Here is a 17795-nt window from a genome sequence, read left to right as displayed (position 1 = left end):
ATCCCAAAATATACGCCATGTGTCAAAAGAAGGCAGCACTAACCTGCTGGTTAATTAACGAGCTGCCACCGACAAAAGATAGAAGACCAGCTCATACAAACAATATTTACAGGGGCATCGTGTGATTTTGTCACCCATTTCCTGTCCCCTTCTGCAAACTATGTGGGCTGGGGGCAAGGACAGGTGCACAGAGAGGCCCATGGGGCTGGGGGGGTTCCTAGCTTCCAAGTCCAGAATGTAGGGAAGTGAGGGGGAAACAGCCCTGCCTTCCCTGCCCACCACAGCCCATGTGGATTTACTTAGATCTGTATTCAATTAAGGAGCGGCCGATGGCTTCTGGCTCAGCGCCTGCACCAGCGACAGGGAGTATCTGCCATGCCCCCCGAGCACTGACACTGGGGAACAACAGCTCAACTGAGTCGTCCGTGGAGCGGGAGAGGCCACCCCCTCACCCACCCTCACCCCAAAGCTCAAGCATGAGGTCTTGGTCCTGCTGGGGTGAACAACCAAACATGTAAAGAATTGAGCTTTCTTCCCTAGCCAGCAAGAGGACAGCGAAGCCTTTTGCCCCCATCAGAGATTATTCTTATTAAAAATCTAGCTTAGATCGTGCAATATCTGCAGGAAAAAGAAACCAAGTGTTTTCAGCAGGAAAACAACAGCCAAGGAGAACCGAGCCCACAACACTTGAGGCCCAGTTCCCTGGTGGGGGAACCATTTCATCACCGCCAGCTGTGAGCTAGCTCCCTGGGCAGGAATGCTGTTTGCTTCCAGGGCGGCGGCCAACGGGAAGTCAGAGCTTCCTCCCCAGTCTGCACGCCGTTCTTCCTCACCTGGGCCCACCAAGACTGGGCACTTAAAGGCTGCCTGCTGTATGCATGCCTCCACAACCCAAATCTACAATTCCCCCTGCCCAGTTGGCTTCTCTCCTCTGGAGCCAGAAACCCGAGTATCAGCAAAGACAGCTTTCCTGGGAGAGGCTGGTCAGGGGCCACAGCAACGCTGCTCATAGCATGTTAGGATTCTGAGTCACGTGACAGTTCCCAAAGCTAACCCTACGGAGCAGCTTCCTCTGTAACACACTGGGTAGCCAGGAGTAGGAATCGACTCCATGACAACAAGGGGGTGGGGGGGCAATCCCCTAAAATGAAGGGGGAGGGGGTGTAATTTGTTATTACGATTAGGTTACTAAACCCACCCCCTAAACCTGAGGTATGAGTTCTCCTTCCCGGCATTAAAGGTGACCTGCTCTACAAACAGCTCTGTGTCTCCTTTCCCCTTTGCAAATGAAGCAGACTCCCCCCCCCCCAGGTGCAGAAAAATGTCTACACTCTCTGGTGTCCTTGAATCAGCAATAACTTTGCTCCTACCAAGTCGTCTGGCTCATAGCTGGACGGTGACAGAAAGGTAAACAAGCAGACGTCCCCATTTCACAGATGAAGAAACTGAGTGATGAGCCGTTTTGCCCTGGGCTGTCTAGGAAGCACACCTCGGAGAGATGGCAGCTCTCTTTGCCAGTATCTCAGTCCTGAGGCTTCACCTCCGGTCTGGCCCCTAACGCTCCAGCAACTACAAATATTGATCCAATGTGTCACCAGGGCTCAGGCACTGCTCTGGGAGACCACGCTGGCAGAAAACCCCGTCAGAAAATCTAGATTCTCCAAGTAATAAAACTGAAGATGCTTAACAGCATCTTCAAAGGAGGCTTCCCCAGGATTCCTCTGGCTCGTCATTCCACTGGCATTTCCCCACGATCCAGCTGACCAAATCCCCACTTCCCAGAACACGTCCCACACATTCCTCCAGAGCAAGGCAAGGCAAGGCAGTCTACCCATGCCCCACAGACAGGTCCCCCAGCTCAAGCAACACGCCATCAGGCAGCCGTGGGCACAAGAATAGGGTGTGTCCCCAAAGAGCTGGGGGCTGGCAGACCCTCCTTAAAGAGGATTCTGGGTGAGAGCCTTCTACCACTCTGCCCCAAGCCTTAACCTCAATCTGGAGGATGAAATCACGTGTAGCTGTTGTCACTGTTGGATCGTCAAAATAAAGAAACTAGAGATGATAAGTAGGCCTGCTTCACTAAGTCGGCTAAGCGCACATTACCTGTCTTTCAAGCAAAATGTGAACAATTAGCTCGGCACACACCTTGTCCCTAGAAATCCTAAAATATACGTCTCTCCAAAGGAACCGCAGAGACCCAGGATGGCGCCCTCACACACACGTGCACACACACACATGCACAATTAATTAGTGTTTCATCTTTCTTTCTGTAAAGGAATCCGGTAACATAAATATTAATCTAACACTAGAATCTACCTTTTCACCTTGGACCATTCTGAGTGTGGATTTTGGTCTCTCCCCATATTTACGGATATTCCAAGGCAGACTGTCTTGTCGGAGCTGTTGTAAATGGACGTCGGAGAACTCCTCAAGCAAGTTCAGGCAGATATGAAAACCTTCCTGCCCAGGACCGGCAGCCACTTGGAGTTTCCAAGTGCTGAAATTGGTCCCTTTTTCCTAGGCCTTTCGAAAAATAAAATCGGCAAATACCTTCCGAGTCTACCACCAGGAAGGCTTGCTACGCAAAGTTAGGCTTAGCTAAATCGGGGACTTTCTTTAAGATCAATTCTTACTCAAAATACCAGGAAAGCACTGTTTACAAAATACTTTGGCCTGAGGAACACAGAAAGTGCAAGATACTATTTCTAACCCAGATCATATATATACACACAGATATAAGCTACCTTCACTCTTGTTACAGCCAATCTATTCTCTTTGGTTCACACTTATTTCGGAATAATAGAAAATAGAGACATGGCTGCAACCATACGTTAGAAGAGCTGTCACAGTGAAGGTAAACTTTTAATCTTCTATAAGCAAACAGCACACATATTTATTTCCTGAGTAACAGCTTTGAGAAAATGTTTGAACAAGAAATTAAGAGCTTTGTGGGAGACACATGGAGCATCCAGCCACTGCTTTTCTGGGTCTTGAAGGGCGTGTTTGAGGGCTTTAAACAATTTGAGGCCAGTTTTTAAGAAGCAAAAATAAAGATTCCGAGCAAGGTAAATTCTCTTTGGGGGGGTTACTGTAAGAGAAGCACGGGCTGGGGGGCAGGAGGGAGTGGCATTAATTCCCTCTAATTCCACCAGGTCTTTCTGTCACTCTCCTGGAGGGCTCCAACGACACACAATCGGGAAAAACACTTTTGTCCTTAAGTGCTTTAAAATCCCAGCCCCAGGATTTCCCTCTAGAAAGGCCGGCTCCTGCTCCCCCCCGGGGGGCGGGGGGGGGGCGCGAGGCGGCTGCAAAGAAAATCGCTTTTGGATAGAGCTGTGTTCCACACTGGACCAAGGCGCAAGGCACGCTGTGAAGCGCCTTCCATCCGGGCCTCACCTGGACCGGGGACAGCCGAGCTCGGCCGGCCCAAGGTGGGCTGGTGAGGGCGCGATGGCGGAGGGGAGGGCAGACAGGGGTCCCCGGGAGCCCCCAGGACCCAGGACAAACACTCGGGAAAGAAAGGCATCCGCGCGGGGAGCCCCGCCTCTGGCGCGCGGCGGCTTGGGGGAGGGGGCCACCGGCAGGAGTTTGCAAGGGTCCTGAAATGCAATTCCCGACGGCCGGCAAGGTCACCAGCCCGGGCCGGGAAGAGGGGGGAGGGGCGGCCCGCGCGCACAAAGGGGCTCCGGGCCGGCGGGCTCCCCGCCCTTGACCTTGGGTCTCCGCCTCCATCCATCTCCGCCGGCTGCCAGGGAGGGGGCTGGCCCGGGGCCAGGGGCGAGCTCGCCCGGCGGCTGCGGGGCGGGGCAGGGGGCCGCCGGGAGGCGAGGGCGAAGGGGGCCTGGGGAGACCCGCATTCCAGCTCGCCGGGCTTCTGCCGCACGGCCCCCGCCCCCAAAACCATAGTTGCACGGGTGCACGAAGGCAGCCTCTCCTAGCTCCCCTCGGTTCGCCCACCCCGCCCTCCTCGGACCCGGGCCCAGGGGGGAGGGGCGCGGTCACGGCAGGAAGAAAGGAGTAGCTGGCGGGTCAGCTGCGCGCCCGGGCAGCTGGCCCATTAAGGCCCGAATTATGCATGGCCGCGGCGCCCCTCGGCCTCCCCGCCCGGGACACAATCGCCGAGCGCGGCAGGCCAGGTTCGAGGAGCCGGAGGAGCCGCTGCGGTCGGCCGGGCACAGGCCGGAGAGGCCGTGCGGGACCAGCCTCGGGGCACCGCCGCGCAGACCCCGGCGGGGCGCGCGGACCGGGCAGGGACGCCGCTCGCGGGGAGGCCCCCGCGCCATCTCCAAGCGGCCAAGGGTCCGCGCGGTGCCGGCTGCGGGGTGTCCGAGATGCGGCCGACCTTGCGCCCCGCGGGACTCCGCGCCGCCTGCCTTGGGCGAGGCCATGTGCGCCAGGCTTGGCGGCCAACTGGGGGCCAACGTCCCCGACCTTGGAGACCCAGAGGGGAGGGGCCTATATGGCCCGGACTGCCCTCAGGCAGGGCCCATAGACCTCCCTCCCCGGCTCCTTCCCACCGGGGGGCGGCGGGGCGACTGTCTGGGATGGGGGAGGGGAGGAGGCCGGGCCCAGGGCCCTCCATTGGCGAAGTTGGGGGTGTGTGCTGGAGAGGGGGAGGGGCCAGACGCATATGCTTGTGGCAACCGTCCCGCCAACGGGAAATTGCATTACTGGGGAGGCAGGTGGCGCCTTTCTGCAAAGGAGCGGGGAAAAGGTTTCGGCCCCAGAATTGGGAGGATTTTGATGCGCCCCCCACGAGAGACTTAGAACACGCCCGTGACCCGGGCCCCTAAGTGCTGTGCAGCCTCCCAGTCTCCCGCCCCACGTGCGCACAGAAGGGCTTTTTCGGCTTCAGAGCGCGGCGCTCCCCAGCAGCACTGCCCGCAACCAGAGTGTGGATCTGTTTTGCTGGGTCGGTACCTGTGTGTTGCTGCAAGCGAGTTCCCCCTCTCTTTCCCTTTCTCTTCTCCAAAGCAAAAGCCAGGTCAGGAAAATTATCTACTTTTTCCCAGTGAATAAAGTCGCCTCGTTTGCAGGGGAAAGTTTTACAAGCCAATGAAGTCAACACGCCGCGAGAAGACCACACTGTTTAGGTTTCTTAATTGGCTGGCTTTGAACTGGCGGCGGGAGGGGGAAGAACTCGCTCTGGCCCCGAGGAGAACTTGATTTTGTGGGTCTACCAACCTCAACCTTCTGAGCTGGTTGCCGGGAGTGGGGAGGGGCCATCAAAGGTTTGTCCTGTTTTCCTTTAACTGGCAGGAAGAATGCAGACCGCTGCTTTCTTGCTGAGCCCAGGACAGGCGGCACCCGCCCCCCACCCCAAGGGAGGGCCGCTGGGACCCCTGGTTGGGGGTCTACACTCTCCAAAAAGTCTGCCCTCCCCGCAAAACGACTTTGAAACAAAGCCCCGGCTTTCTCCGCTGCCTCTCCAGGCTCTGTCCTGGCCTGAAATCCGGAGGGTAGATGTGTGTTTTGTGGACACTGCTGGGTGGTACAGATGTCCTCACGTGGGCCCCATCACTCAGGGCCCCATCCCTGCACCGGTCTGTGATCCGGGCTTGGGCTCATCTTGGGTGGACGCTGACATCCCCCCACCCCCACCTGCTGCCTGCACCTCTGAGGCTGGGTTTCTCTGCAGCTAAGACGGCACTGGGCTTGGTTTGGTTTTTGGTAAGGCTGCATCCACACCTGCAAACCAAAGGCCTTGGAAGCCCCAAGGCCCCAGTCACACACTGCTTTGGGCTGACACATCTGAATACCTGCCTCCCTCCTCTCCTCTCTACCCCAGGAGTGGGGAGTTCTGGCTTCTCGCCTCCACCCAAATGAGCCTGGGGTCCCAGTGTCCACACTGCCTGATCCTACCTCCTTCCTCGCCGCCAAGCCTCCTGCTGCCCTGCACTGGGCAGGACTCCTCCTCCTGAGCCCTCCCAGGACCTCCAGATCAAAACCCAGAAGCCAGGGCAGGGGTTCTAGGAAACCCACTTTACAACAAAATAAGGTGAAGTCTTGCCTTCTGCAGAAAGGCTTCCCTCCACTGGGCCCATCTGGGTACCTGGAGGACCCCACTCTTGGTGACCAACCCCTCCATCACCTCGCCTTCTGGAAGCACCTACTCTCTGCACTCACCCCGGCTACCACCTACGGTGCCTGAGGTGGGTGTAGACTTGTAGGGCCTGAGGTTTATACAGTTGCGGGGGGACTCTCTTAATGAATAAAGAATGCAAAATCACAACTACAACATTAGGAACAGAGCCCAGAAAGGGGCCTGGGCACAGTTGACCCTGAGTTTCAACTGTGTTAACCTCACCGGAAGTCTACCAAATTTTCCCAGAAGCATTCTCACACATTAGAGCAGAAAGAGACCCTGCTTGTCCTTCAGTCTAAGACTTGTCATTCTTCAACTTCCTAAAACCAAAAACCAAAACCCCCTTGCCGTTGAGTTGATTCCTATTCATAGCGACCCTACAGGACACAGCAGAAGTGCCCCACGGGGTTTCAAAGGAGCGGATGGTGTATTTGAACAGCTGACCTTTTGGTTAGCAGCAGAGCTCTGAACCTCTGCGCCACCAGGGCTCCTTCCTAAACCCAGTATGTAAAAAATTAGGAAGGTCAGAGCTGCCAGGTGGGAAGGAGGTTTAGGCAGGAGGCTCCCTGCTCAGCCCTACCCCTCCACAGCCCTACCCCTCCACAGCCCCTGCCTGGGGCCTTCCTGCCACGGGGCTCTTGCACTCTTGCAGCTGTTGGAAACCACTGCTGTTGTGGTCCCTGCTCACATTTCAGCTGTGGCAGCTCAGGCCCAGAGAGGGGAGGTTCTGCCCAAGACCACACAGCACATCAGTCACAGGGCAGCGGCCCAGCCCAGCTTCCAGTGCCTGAGTCCCCCGAGCCTACCTCTCCCCACCCTGGGTCCAGCAGGCCAGCCTGCCTGTCACTACCTAGCTGGATGGGGTCACAGAGCCAGCCAGCTTCCAAGGCTTTGGACAGACGGCATCTACACGAAAGTACCAGTGTGTGCCGGGTAAACGGAGGGCTGCTGTCCTGGCTCTTTCATCCCCTGCTACACCCTAAGTCCAGTAGATTCACCCTGAGAGTGGACACCACCCCTGGCCTGGCCAGGAGCAGGAAGGGGCTTGTGCCAGGCAGAGTCAAAGAACCACGCCCTCCTCTGGGGCCTGGGCTCACCGAGAGGAAGTGGTGAAGACCCAGCAGGACCCCCGTGCACCCCAGCCTGGAAGTCAGGAGGCCTAGTTTCCAAGCACAGCGTGTTACCTGCGGGGTGACTGTGCCAGCTGCTAACCCTGGTTTCTTCATCTATAAAATGAAAGTAACATCTGATTTGCCATATCCGTTCCCATGCTGCCACGGTGAAGAGCCTGCCTGCTGGCTTACACCCTGGGTCCCCTACTCTTGGCTGTGTGACCTTGGGCAAGTAACTCAGCATCTCTGTGCTTCAGTTTCCTCTTTGTAAGTGAGGCTAGCACCTGCCCCCAGGGATGGCCTGAAATTGCTATGAGGAGTCAGTCAGCTAATGTTTGTAAAGCGCTTCCCCAGCGGCTGCCACGCACCAAGCTCTAATGAGTGTGTGCTCAGTTACAACTCAGTCTCTTGTCCTTTCCCAGTGATAAGGCGAACCCAGGGACACAGAGGGGACAGCCTACTAGCAGACCAGAGCCCACTCCTAGCCAGCTCTGGAGCTGGTGGTTATGTGTTAGAAGGCATGGAAATTAGCAACAACAACAAAAAAACGTGGAATGCCTAATAAAAAACTTAAGGCAACTGCTAACTATTTACTGTCAAATAAAAAGCCTAATAATAATAACCCAGGCTGAATGTTGGTTAAGTTCTCCCTGTTGGGGGCCCAGCTGCCTCCTTCTCTCACTGTCTTCCCTTCTCTTCCTTGTTCCTGAGTTGTTCCTGGGAGGAGGGAGCCCCTATAAAAAGCAGCAGCTCAATAAAGCCCTAGATCTTACAAAAAAAAATTACTCTGGCTGACCAGTACTTTTTCTGTTTTTTTTTTTTTTTTTTGATACAATAAAACTTTCAACTACCACTCAGTGCGAAATTCATGTTCCTAGCCGCTGAGGCTCTATCGCTTCTGCTTTCTTTGTATTAGCAATGTGCTTTCAGCCTTTCATTTCCGTGGGAAGCCAGCGAGGCAGGAATTATCTCCCCCATTTTACAAGGGAAGAAACTGAGGCTCTGCAAGGCGAAAGGGCTTGCCCTGACCCAAGATAAGTGGGGCCAGACGCAGCCCTGCCAGGAACCAGTTATGTGAACTTGAGAAATAAGAGGACTGGTAGCCCGAGCCTCCCAGCTCAGACCAGGGTTTGGACCCCAACAGGGGCTCTCTACTGTTCATAACCACAGCCAACAATCCAAGCTGCTGTTGTTACTTGCCGTCAAGTCAATTCCCACTCATGGTGACCCTATGTGTGCAGAGTAGAACTAGAACTACTCCATAGGATTTTCAAGGCTGTGACCTTCCAGAAGCAGACTGCCAGGCCTGTCTTCTCAGGTGCCTCTGGGTACACTCGAACCACCAAGGTTTCAGCTAGTAACAGAGTGTTTAACTGTCTGCACCTCCCAGGGGGACCTATGATAGCATACCTTGCCTAGCCAAGGTCTTGCCTCCTTTGCTGCCATGGCCTCTCCAAACCTCCATCAGGAAGGAGAAGAAAGTATATGAAGACGCTGCAGACTGTGGGTCGAGGTTCTCCTAGCTGAAGCTGCTGCATATGAACCGGTCATACCTGGGATAGGTTCCCTGTTCTACCTTGATGGGGGCTAGGAGTCATGCCTGCTTGACGATGGCTCTGCCAGCCAGTCAGACAGTTAGAATCCCTCTCCCTAACAGCCTCCAGACCCCGTGCTACGCAAGGAAACCAGACAGACACGGGTCTGCCTCTGACCTTGGGCAAGTCTCTTAACCTCTCTCAGCCCCAATTCCAAAGGGAGGTTAAAAAAAACAGTTGCCATCAAGTCACCTCCAACTTATGGCAACTCCATGTGTTACAGAGTAGAACTGTGCTCCATAGTGTTTTCTTGGCTGTAATCTTTATGGCAGCAGATTGCCAGGCCTTTCTTCCACAGCAGCTCTGGGTGGGTTTTAACGCCAACCTTTCAGTCAGTAGCCCAGTGCTTAACTGTTCATGCCACCTTCAAGTGAGGCTAGAAATACTTATTTCAAGGTTTAGGAATAAATTGGGATAATCCACAAGAAACACTTAGCACAGTATGGGGTGTCGGGCAGCCCTCTCCCCACTGCCCACCAGCCCTGCCCAAGCTCTGGGGTCACCCCTGCAAGGCCAACCACCTGGCCTGAGCCTCAGCCACACCCCTCAGCAGAACACTTCTCCCTCCTCAGCAGAGACAGCACTAATAATGAACCGTCACGATTTAATAATAAAAAAGATAATCCATGCCACGACACACATGGATTTAACTAATCTTAATTTGGAAGGAAAATAACAACTCTAAATATATCAAATGCTTTTTTTTTTTTAAAGACAACCTGCGAGTGGGATTTATCTCCAGCTTCCAGCACAAGCAAGTTATTTCGTTTTTCTCACTGGCTGAGCTTACATATACATATATATATATAATATTATATATATATATATATTTGGAAACTCTGTGGGGCAGTTCTACCCTGTCCTATAGGGTCGCTATGAGTCAGAATCGACTCGATGGTACTGGGTTAGGTTGTTTTATATACATATGTATATGTGTATACATATGTATATATGTACTTTTTTTTTAATTTATTTTGCTTATTTTTAAAAGTCTGAAATGAACATTCTTAGAGCAGCGTTTAAATCCTCTGGTCAGAAGCCCTTTTTTGTCCAACACATTTTGGTTAGTGATGGGTCACTGGGACCCCAAAGCCCCCCACCCCGTCTATCTGTGTCCTGCCTGCTGCGCGAGCCCCCCAAGCCGTCCCTGGCCCTTCCTGGGCTCCAGATGAAGATGCAGGCAAGGACGTTGCAGAAGGGAACGGCCTGCCACCTCCGAGCGGGGGGGAGGGGGCTCCGCCACCTCCTGTCACCCGCTGCGTGTCTCCTGCACGCTGCCAGAAAACTGACATTCAGATTGCAGGGGTGGGGGGCGAACCCATGACTGACAGCCACTGGCTAATTCCTCCCCGTTACAGCTTCGTTGGAAACCTTGGTGGCATAGTGGTTAAGTGCTACGGCTGCCAACCAAAAGGTCGGCAGTTCGAATCCACCAGGCGCTCCTTGGAAACTCTATGGGGCGGTTCTACTCTGTCCTACAGGGTCGCTATGAGTTGGAATCGACTCGATGGCAGTGGGTTTGGGTTTTTGTGTTTTTTTTATAGCTTCATTTGGTTATGGAGAGGATGCTAACACGCAAAAGGAGTTACCTGTGATCATGAGCCTTCCCTTCAGTAGCTACGGAATGGGAGTTGTAAAAGGAATCTGAAGGGAAGACGTAAGAGAGAGATCCAAGGTTAAGTGGTCAAGGTGTGACTTTGGAAAGCAAGCACTACATGCCAAGCTTGGGTTTCCAGAAGCTTCCACTTCTCAAGCATCTATCTGACCACTGTGCTCCCTGACGGCTTTACACACCCCATCCTGCTTCATCCTCAGCATCACCGCAAAAGGCAGGTGCAGAGAAGAAACAAGCCCAGAAAAGCCAAATGACTTGCTGGTGAAGGAGGGGGCCAGTGGGTGAATGAGGGACTAGGGTTCGGCCCAGCCACACCGCCCAAAACTCATGCTCCTCCCACCCCAGACCCCTTCCCAGGCTGAAGAGCTATCAGAGAGCTGTCACTATATGACGTCATGTAACCCCACGATGGCCAGTGGGCATCAGTCTTGTTCTGACGTCGTTTCTGGTGCTAAAACTCCCAGACTCCAGGGAAAGTTTTGTCCCAGTGATAAAGGTGAACCCAAGTTTAAGGAGACCTGTATATGCTACTGGAGCCTTCGTGGCGCAGTGGTTAAGAACTCAGCTGCTAACCAAAAGGTCAGCAGTTCGAATCCACAAGCTGCTCCTTGGAAACCCCGTGGACCAGTTCTACTCTGTCCTATGGGGTTGCTATGAGTTACTCAGTGGCAACAGGTTGCATATGCTACCAGCCCAGCAGAAGATGATGGAGCTAGGGAGAGCAAAGACTGTAAGGGAACAGGGAGGGGGCTTGTCGTTACAGCACGCCGGCCCTGTGCCCACCAGGCACACGTATTTAAACTTCATTCTTAGGTACATTCACAGATGAGGACACTGAGGCTCAGAAGGCCAAGTTCCGCGCCCAAGGCACACAGCAGGCCAGGGACTCGGACTTGGGCTGTGTTCTCTCCCCCTCAACACACAGCGTCCCTAGCACAGACCCTCAAACCCCCATGCAGGCCTCGCTCCCCTTCCTCCCGCCCCTCCTCAGAACTCCCATCCCAGATGACACCTTGATCATGTGCGCTCTTCGCAAATCCTGGACCCCCTCTGACCTCCCTTCCCAGGTCGCTTACAAGTGGGCTGTGGCCTCCCCTGGGATGGATGGGTCCCCTGCTCTACCCAAGCTGGGTGGAAGCAGGGAGAGGCCCTAGGAGGGGACTAGGAGTGTTAGGCACATCCATGCAGATATGAATCCGAGCAGGCCAGGGACCTCCACCGTCCACAGCAGACGCTCAGGGGCAAGGTCCAGGTCCATGGTCAAGGGCAGGGTTGCTACCTGCTGGCACTCTGGCCATGCCCGTTATGGTGTGCCCACAGGCCATACCCTCATCATGCTGCCGCTGAGGGCGGGGCCCTCTTTTTTCCCTGCAGACTCTGTGCCTCCTTCACAAGAGGGCATGGGGGGGTGCAGGGGAGAGGCAGGGGCAGGGTGCTAGGTTTCCGAATGAATGAATGAATGCTCTCCGGGAGACAAAGCTTCCTCTCTCCACTCTCCTACTTCCCTCCTCCCTTTATAGCCATCTCCAGAGCAACCACACAGACCCACACCCTGAGGTGACACCTGGCAAAATTCCCACAGGCATCACCCTGGGGATTCTCAGAGGTAGGAGAGATCCCAAATCCCAACAACAGCCCCACATCTCTAGAAGCATCCAGCAGCCAGGAGGGGCTGGGGACGCGCCTGGACAACAGGAAAGACGGGACCACCACAGGTGTCTCACCTCAGACTCAACCGAGCCTGGGCGGCCAAAGCCAGAGGCAGAGTCCCAAGAATTAATGGCCACCAGCTGACCAGCATCGGGGCCTGGAAGGGCTGGAGCATCCCCTGGGAGCCTCGGCTGAGAATGGGGAGCTCAAAGGCCTGTCTCGGCGAGGCCACGGGTGCCAGGGACATGGGCAGCAGCCATGGAGACTTCCAGAAGTCGGAGCTGAGAATGTTTGTGACCCCTAGCCCCCCTCTTAAAATATAAAGACTCAATTATCTTTGAGCAGCTTGCTTTACACGTGCGCTGACACATTTATTTTACAATAAATAAAGGAACATTATCTGTGTGTCCTTTACTGTTGATCTAAACGGAGAAATGATAAACAGGGCTCGTCTACAAAACTGCAGGGCTGGAGTCCTCAGAATTCAATTATGCTAAAATAATTAACACTCCCACCATATTCAATCACTTTATATGTTTCAGCTGCTGAAGTTTTCTTCTTTAATCTTTCCTTTTTTATTAAAGAGAATTTAAAAAAAAAAAGAAAGAAAAGTTGGTGCCAAAGTAGGAAGGGAAAAAGGAGAAGGGGGATTAGAAAGGAGAGAGCAGGACGCGCGGGTAGAATGGAATACGGTCTGCTCCGGCTGACACAGCATGTCGATGGTTTTGTGCCTTTGATTAAAATAACATTTTCAGTGCTTTGAACAAACATATCTCTTTAGACTTCTAAGGGATGATTTTACATATTTCTTCCCGAATGAAGAAATCCATTCGTCCAGTTGTTGAACAGAAAGGCCGAGAATACCTTTCGTCACACATAAAATAAAAATACTGTGGGCTGCTGCAGTATCAGAACCCCAAAAAAGGGAGGGGCAGAGGGAAGAAGAGAGAGGACAAAGAAGCTGCCGAGAGTAACCTGGCCTTTTATGAAATCATATTTAGCACCTTTCTTAAGCAAACCTGACCGAAGTGACCTGCAGCCTCAATTGGGAAATGCCTTCATGTGAGCAGAGGTTTCGGAAGTTTTCCGGTGGAGGCAGAAAGCCCTTCCCACTGAAACACAGATACAGGGCCTGAGTCTCCTAGGCTGTCGCCCCCTCATCCCAAAAGGTTTGGTGGGGGCACTCAGAGCTGCCCTCCCTGGAGGGAAAGCCAGGTGTTCATACCGCTGGTGACAACTATTTGTCAATCATCAGACAAGGGAGAGAAGGGGGTGGAGGCCCCACCAACATGGACAAAAGGACCCTGCACCTCTCACACCTGCCAGCTCGGGCCTTAATTAAGCAGCATGGCTGGGGTCTGCAGAGCAGGCCGAGAAGCCAGTGTTTACATGCCTGTGGCTGCACACACCTCCCTGCCTTTTGCAACCTGGAAGGAAAGTGATGGATTTCACGCTCGTCACCCACCAGAAGGCCAGGCCCACAGGCTGCTCTGGCTTCCCAAGGTCTCCCACCAGGGTCTCTTGGCACGGACGTGCAGGCCACCATAACCTCGCCAAAGAGCAAGATCTCCGAGTCCCATTTTACGGGTGAGCAAAGTGAGGCCCAAGGTCACACGGCTGCCCTCTGGTGGAGCCAAGCTTGCTGCATTCCCCTCCACTGACTGCCACCTGGTGATGGGAGCCCCTTCCAGGGCTGTGCATCTCAACCGTGCAAATGGGGTGTGCTGGTCACACAAGGCTCACCCTTTTAGGAGCACCCAAAAACCTCAGTCCCCCAGCGCCCTCACTAGCCTCCAGGACCAAAACACCGGGGCGGGGGTCCATGCGCCAATTTTCCCAGCTGGCCACTGCCTTCATGTTGCAGAGCCAGAGGGGACCCCATTCAGGGAGCCCCTGCTCATTTTGTTCTCACATCAGCCCTGTTCATGGAATCACCCCTCCACCCCAGTGACAGGTGGAGAAACTGAGGCTTAGACCCAGGAAGTGGCCTGCCCAAAGTCCACCAACAGGACTTGAGCCCTTGTCTGCATGAACTCTGAGGCCTGTCTTGCTCCAGGACAGGTGGCCGCTCCTGGGGACCAGAGGCTGGCCAGGGCCCTTCTTTCTCTCCCCTGGCCTCCTGAGCTCAGGAGTGTAAACCAGGAGCAAATCCTGCCCCCAGGGAGCAGTGAGTCCCAGGAAGTGGGGGGGCATGGGGGAGAGAGGATACAATGCAAACTCAGTGCATTGAGCAAACCTGGGTGGAGGAGGCAAGCCTGTGCCCAGGGCACAGAGGCCCCGACCCTGTCCTGCAGGTGGTGGGAACCGGCTGTCCAGATGGTCGGGCAAGCAGGCATGTGAAAGGGCGTGTCCAACCTCCCAGGATACAGCGTTCCAGCATGTTCCCACAAGCCCTCCCTCAGACCCCGCCTCAGCCCAGGGGACATCAGAAAGGGCCTCAGATCAGGGGGCCTACCCATCTTTTTACGGTTGGGAAACTGAGGCCAGAGGGAGGAGGAAAGGGGTGGTGAGTGCTCCCATTCATGAGTGCCTACGTGGCCCTGCCAGACACAACGGCTCATCTAATCCTCACACCAACCCGAATAGCTAAGTTTTGTTAGATCCATCTTACAGATGGGGAAATGACTTGTCCAAGTTGTGAAGCAGAGATCTGAATGCAAGACTGCCTGGCTCCAAAGCCACGGATCAGGCCAAGACCACCAGCAAAGCAAGGGCCAAGCAGACTTCTGAATATCCATGGATGAGGCCCAAAGCCAGAGACCCTCACCAAAAGCAAAGCTTGCCTCGGCCAGTCGGACCGCCCCGAGCCCCAGGCCTGTCTCCCCACCATCCAGGGGACCCTCAGAAAGGGTAAGCACCAGCCAGTGGCCCAGAGACCCTCCCAGCACCAGCCCCTGAGCCAGAGGGCAAGCCCCCGAGCAGCAGGGGTGAGGTGGGCACGGTCCCGGGAGGCAGCATGAACGGCAGCCAGGCGAACGCAATGGTGCCTACCTGCAATGTTCTCCTGCTTGGGGCAGATGCCCTTCGTGGGCGAGAGCAGATGGTCATCTTCGTCAGGGGTGACCTGGATCCCAATCTCCACCGGTTCGGACACTTTCCTGAGCTCGGAGCGCGCAGAGGGCGGCGGGCTGCCCTTATCCAGACCCTTGTCGTAGCAGACACTTAGGCTGCCGCCACATTGCTTCTTCTTGTGCTCTATAAAAACCAGGATGTCCCCCAGGGGGAAGTTCATCTGACACTGTCCACAGGTGAGCAGGTCAGGATCGGGGCCACCCACCATCAGCCCCAGGCCACTGGGCTCCTCTATCTCCAGACCCTCATCTTCCTCGAGGATGGCAGCCTCCACATGGTCAGCCTCTGCTGGAGACAGAAAGGAGAAGGGGGGCAGAGAAGACAGAGATGGGCTTAGGCAATCACAAGCACCTGGCCTTCCCACCCTTCCCCACCAAGCTCACCATGTCCCCCCCATCATTCCTGGAGACGGAGGTCTCACTGTCCCCACTTGACGGATGGGCAAACTGAGACTCCTGGAGCAATGTGCAGGCTCCCAGAGACTGTTGCAGAAGTCATGCTGATCAGGCAGCTTTCTAGCTTATTTTTGCCAGTTCCCAAGCGCGCGCACACGCACACACACACACACACATTCTTGCACCCCAAGAGTTGGGCCATTGCAGCTTTTGCAGAGTACACTCTGCGGCATTGGAGAATCACTTCAGGAACTCGAAAAAATCCTGATGCCCTGGCCACACTCCAGACCAATGACAGAATCGCCTGCAGGACAGGACCCAGGATCAGTACAGGTTTTAGACCCCCGGGGCAAATCCGGAGGGGGCTGAAGCTGAGGACCAGTGAGCAGAGCCCCTCCCCTGCTCGGGTGCAATGGGGCCCTCCCTCCCCTTCCACCTTCCATTCATGCCCTCTCATTCATGCTAGTCCTACTCACATTCCTCCACCTGAGACCTGGCTGCACCCCAAACGAGGAAACAGAAACCCAGATGAGTGTCAGCGGCCCGTCCTTAGAGGAAGAGGCCCACATGTTCCGAAGGCAACAAGTGAGGCCCGGTCCCCGAACGGATGGGAGCAAAGACAGCTCAGGCAGGCAGGACGCTGGCCTGCCCACACCAGTCCTGGTCGGCCTCACATTTCTTTGCTGACTTCCCAACACTTCAACTCCCCGCTGTCATGTTTTATTTGTTGGTTTTATTTTCACTCCCAAAAGAAAAAAAAAATTCTTCAGACTCCAAACGCATTTCTCACTCGGCAGCTCACAAGCCACCCTTTCAGTGGGCTGTACATTTTTATATTTCTCTAGCTGTCAATATATTTCCTTTCACCTTTTGGGGGGGGTGGTAGAGAGCAGAGGACCCACATATTTTGAAGCTAATAAATGCTTCCAAAAGCAGCCAACGCCTCAAGGGACAGCTGGAGGACTCGGCAGCCGAAAGTGTCATAAATAAGAGAAGGGACAGGAGGTTTCATATTTCCCTCTGGGGCTGGGCAAATTCGGGCGGGAGTTTTCCGAGAGAACCGTCAGTCTTCTGGGAGAAGGGGTGAGCGGCGGGCCTTCACAGAAGCAAGGGCAGCCAAAGGTCTGACACCCGAGGAGGTAGGTAGGTTTTACACTGTATGGTGTTTTGTAAAGGATCATGGAAACCACAGAAGAACAGGGAAGAGGACTAGAAGGGAGAGAAATACATTCTGTGAATGTGAAGTTACTGACAGGCCAGAGCCAAGGAACAGACAATTTAGGGGAAAATTCTGTGGCATCTTCCATCTACACAGAAATCACCATCCTGTGTTTTGTGAACACCAGCTTCTTCACGGCCCGTGCAAGCCCGTGTGTAAAACCGAATCCAGAAATATGATACGTGATATGCAATGTACACGCGTGAACTACGCATATACAAGGGGATGCGTAGGTATGCAGACAAGGGAAATGACAATGTGAGATTCTGCCTGCCGTTCTAAAAAAGCAGACAGAGCCCTCAATGAATTAAATGTAAAAATAAATGCATGTGAAACATGGCAGGACGAAAACCTCCCACCGACGGGGAAATCCTAAAACCTGTTGTCTGCGTATCTCTAACAAAAAGAACCTACAAGGTAGGAAAACAGCCCTACAAAGCCATCCCAGAAACCATTAATTACACTTGAAAAAGAAATGGGAGTTTACTTAAAAAGGAGTTTGAAGACAATGCTACATAATTAATTTACCAATTTATTTTATGAAAAGATGCTTTGCCATGGTGAAAATGTAATCACAACCCTCACGCTGAAGGCTGGTTCGAGGGGGAAACGGGATTTCTGTGAACGGTTTGTCAGAATGTAAAAGGTAATTATTCAGTGCCTCTTTTCCCTTTAATGATCTAACATTGAGCAATACTGTTTATATTGAAAGGCTCGCACCTTTAATTACCAATTACATATACATAATTTCAGAGCCAAAGGAGAGGGCTGTGAAAACAGTTCTTTAGAAATATAAGGAAGTATTGTGCACCATTTCTAGGAAAGGGGCTTTAATAAATGGGAGGAGGATGTCAAAATATTGTTTTGTTAAAGAAAAAAAAAGGCACGAAGGAAACGAACTGAAAAGCAAAAAAAAGGACAAAATGAAATTGAGAATTCGGATGAAACAGGGGCACGTTCTGTGGTAGGAAGGGTGGAGGTACCATACCTGGGGCCGTTTTAATGTCATTCCTGGCCAACGGGTGCTGTCTGTGAGAGCCTTTGATGACAAC

General features: G+C 53.8%; 1 protein-coding gene across 4 annotated transcripts in view; it reads right to left on the bottom strand.

The window, feature by feature from the left end:
- BCL11B (BCL11 transcription factor B) overlaps window positions 1–17795 on the bottom strand; it is a 107075-nt gene that overhangs the window by 77060 nt on the left and 12220 nt on the right. For 2 of the 4 annotated variants that reach the window (XM_003408867.4, XM_003408866.4), the window contains exon 2: window positions 15049–15417. In XM_003408867.4, coding sequence (XP_003408915.1) covers window positions 15049–15417 — 369 coding nt within the window. The remainder of the gene's footprint in view (window positions 1–15048; window positions 15418–17795) is intronic. The other 2 variants (XM_010588846.3, XM_010588847.3) reach the window with 1 other exon arrangement.

This window comes from Loxodonta africana, chromosome 10 (genome assembly GCF_030014295.1).
Source record: "Loxodonta africana isolate mLoxAfr1 chromosome 10, mLoxAfr1.hap2, whole genome shotgun sequence".
NCBI lineage: Eukaryota > Metazoa > Chordata > Mammalia > Proboscidea > Elephantidae > Loxodonta > Loxodonta africana.
This window is presented reverse-complemented; position numbering and strand designations above follow the sequence as displayed.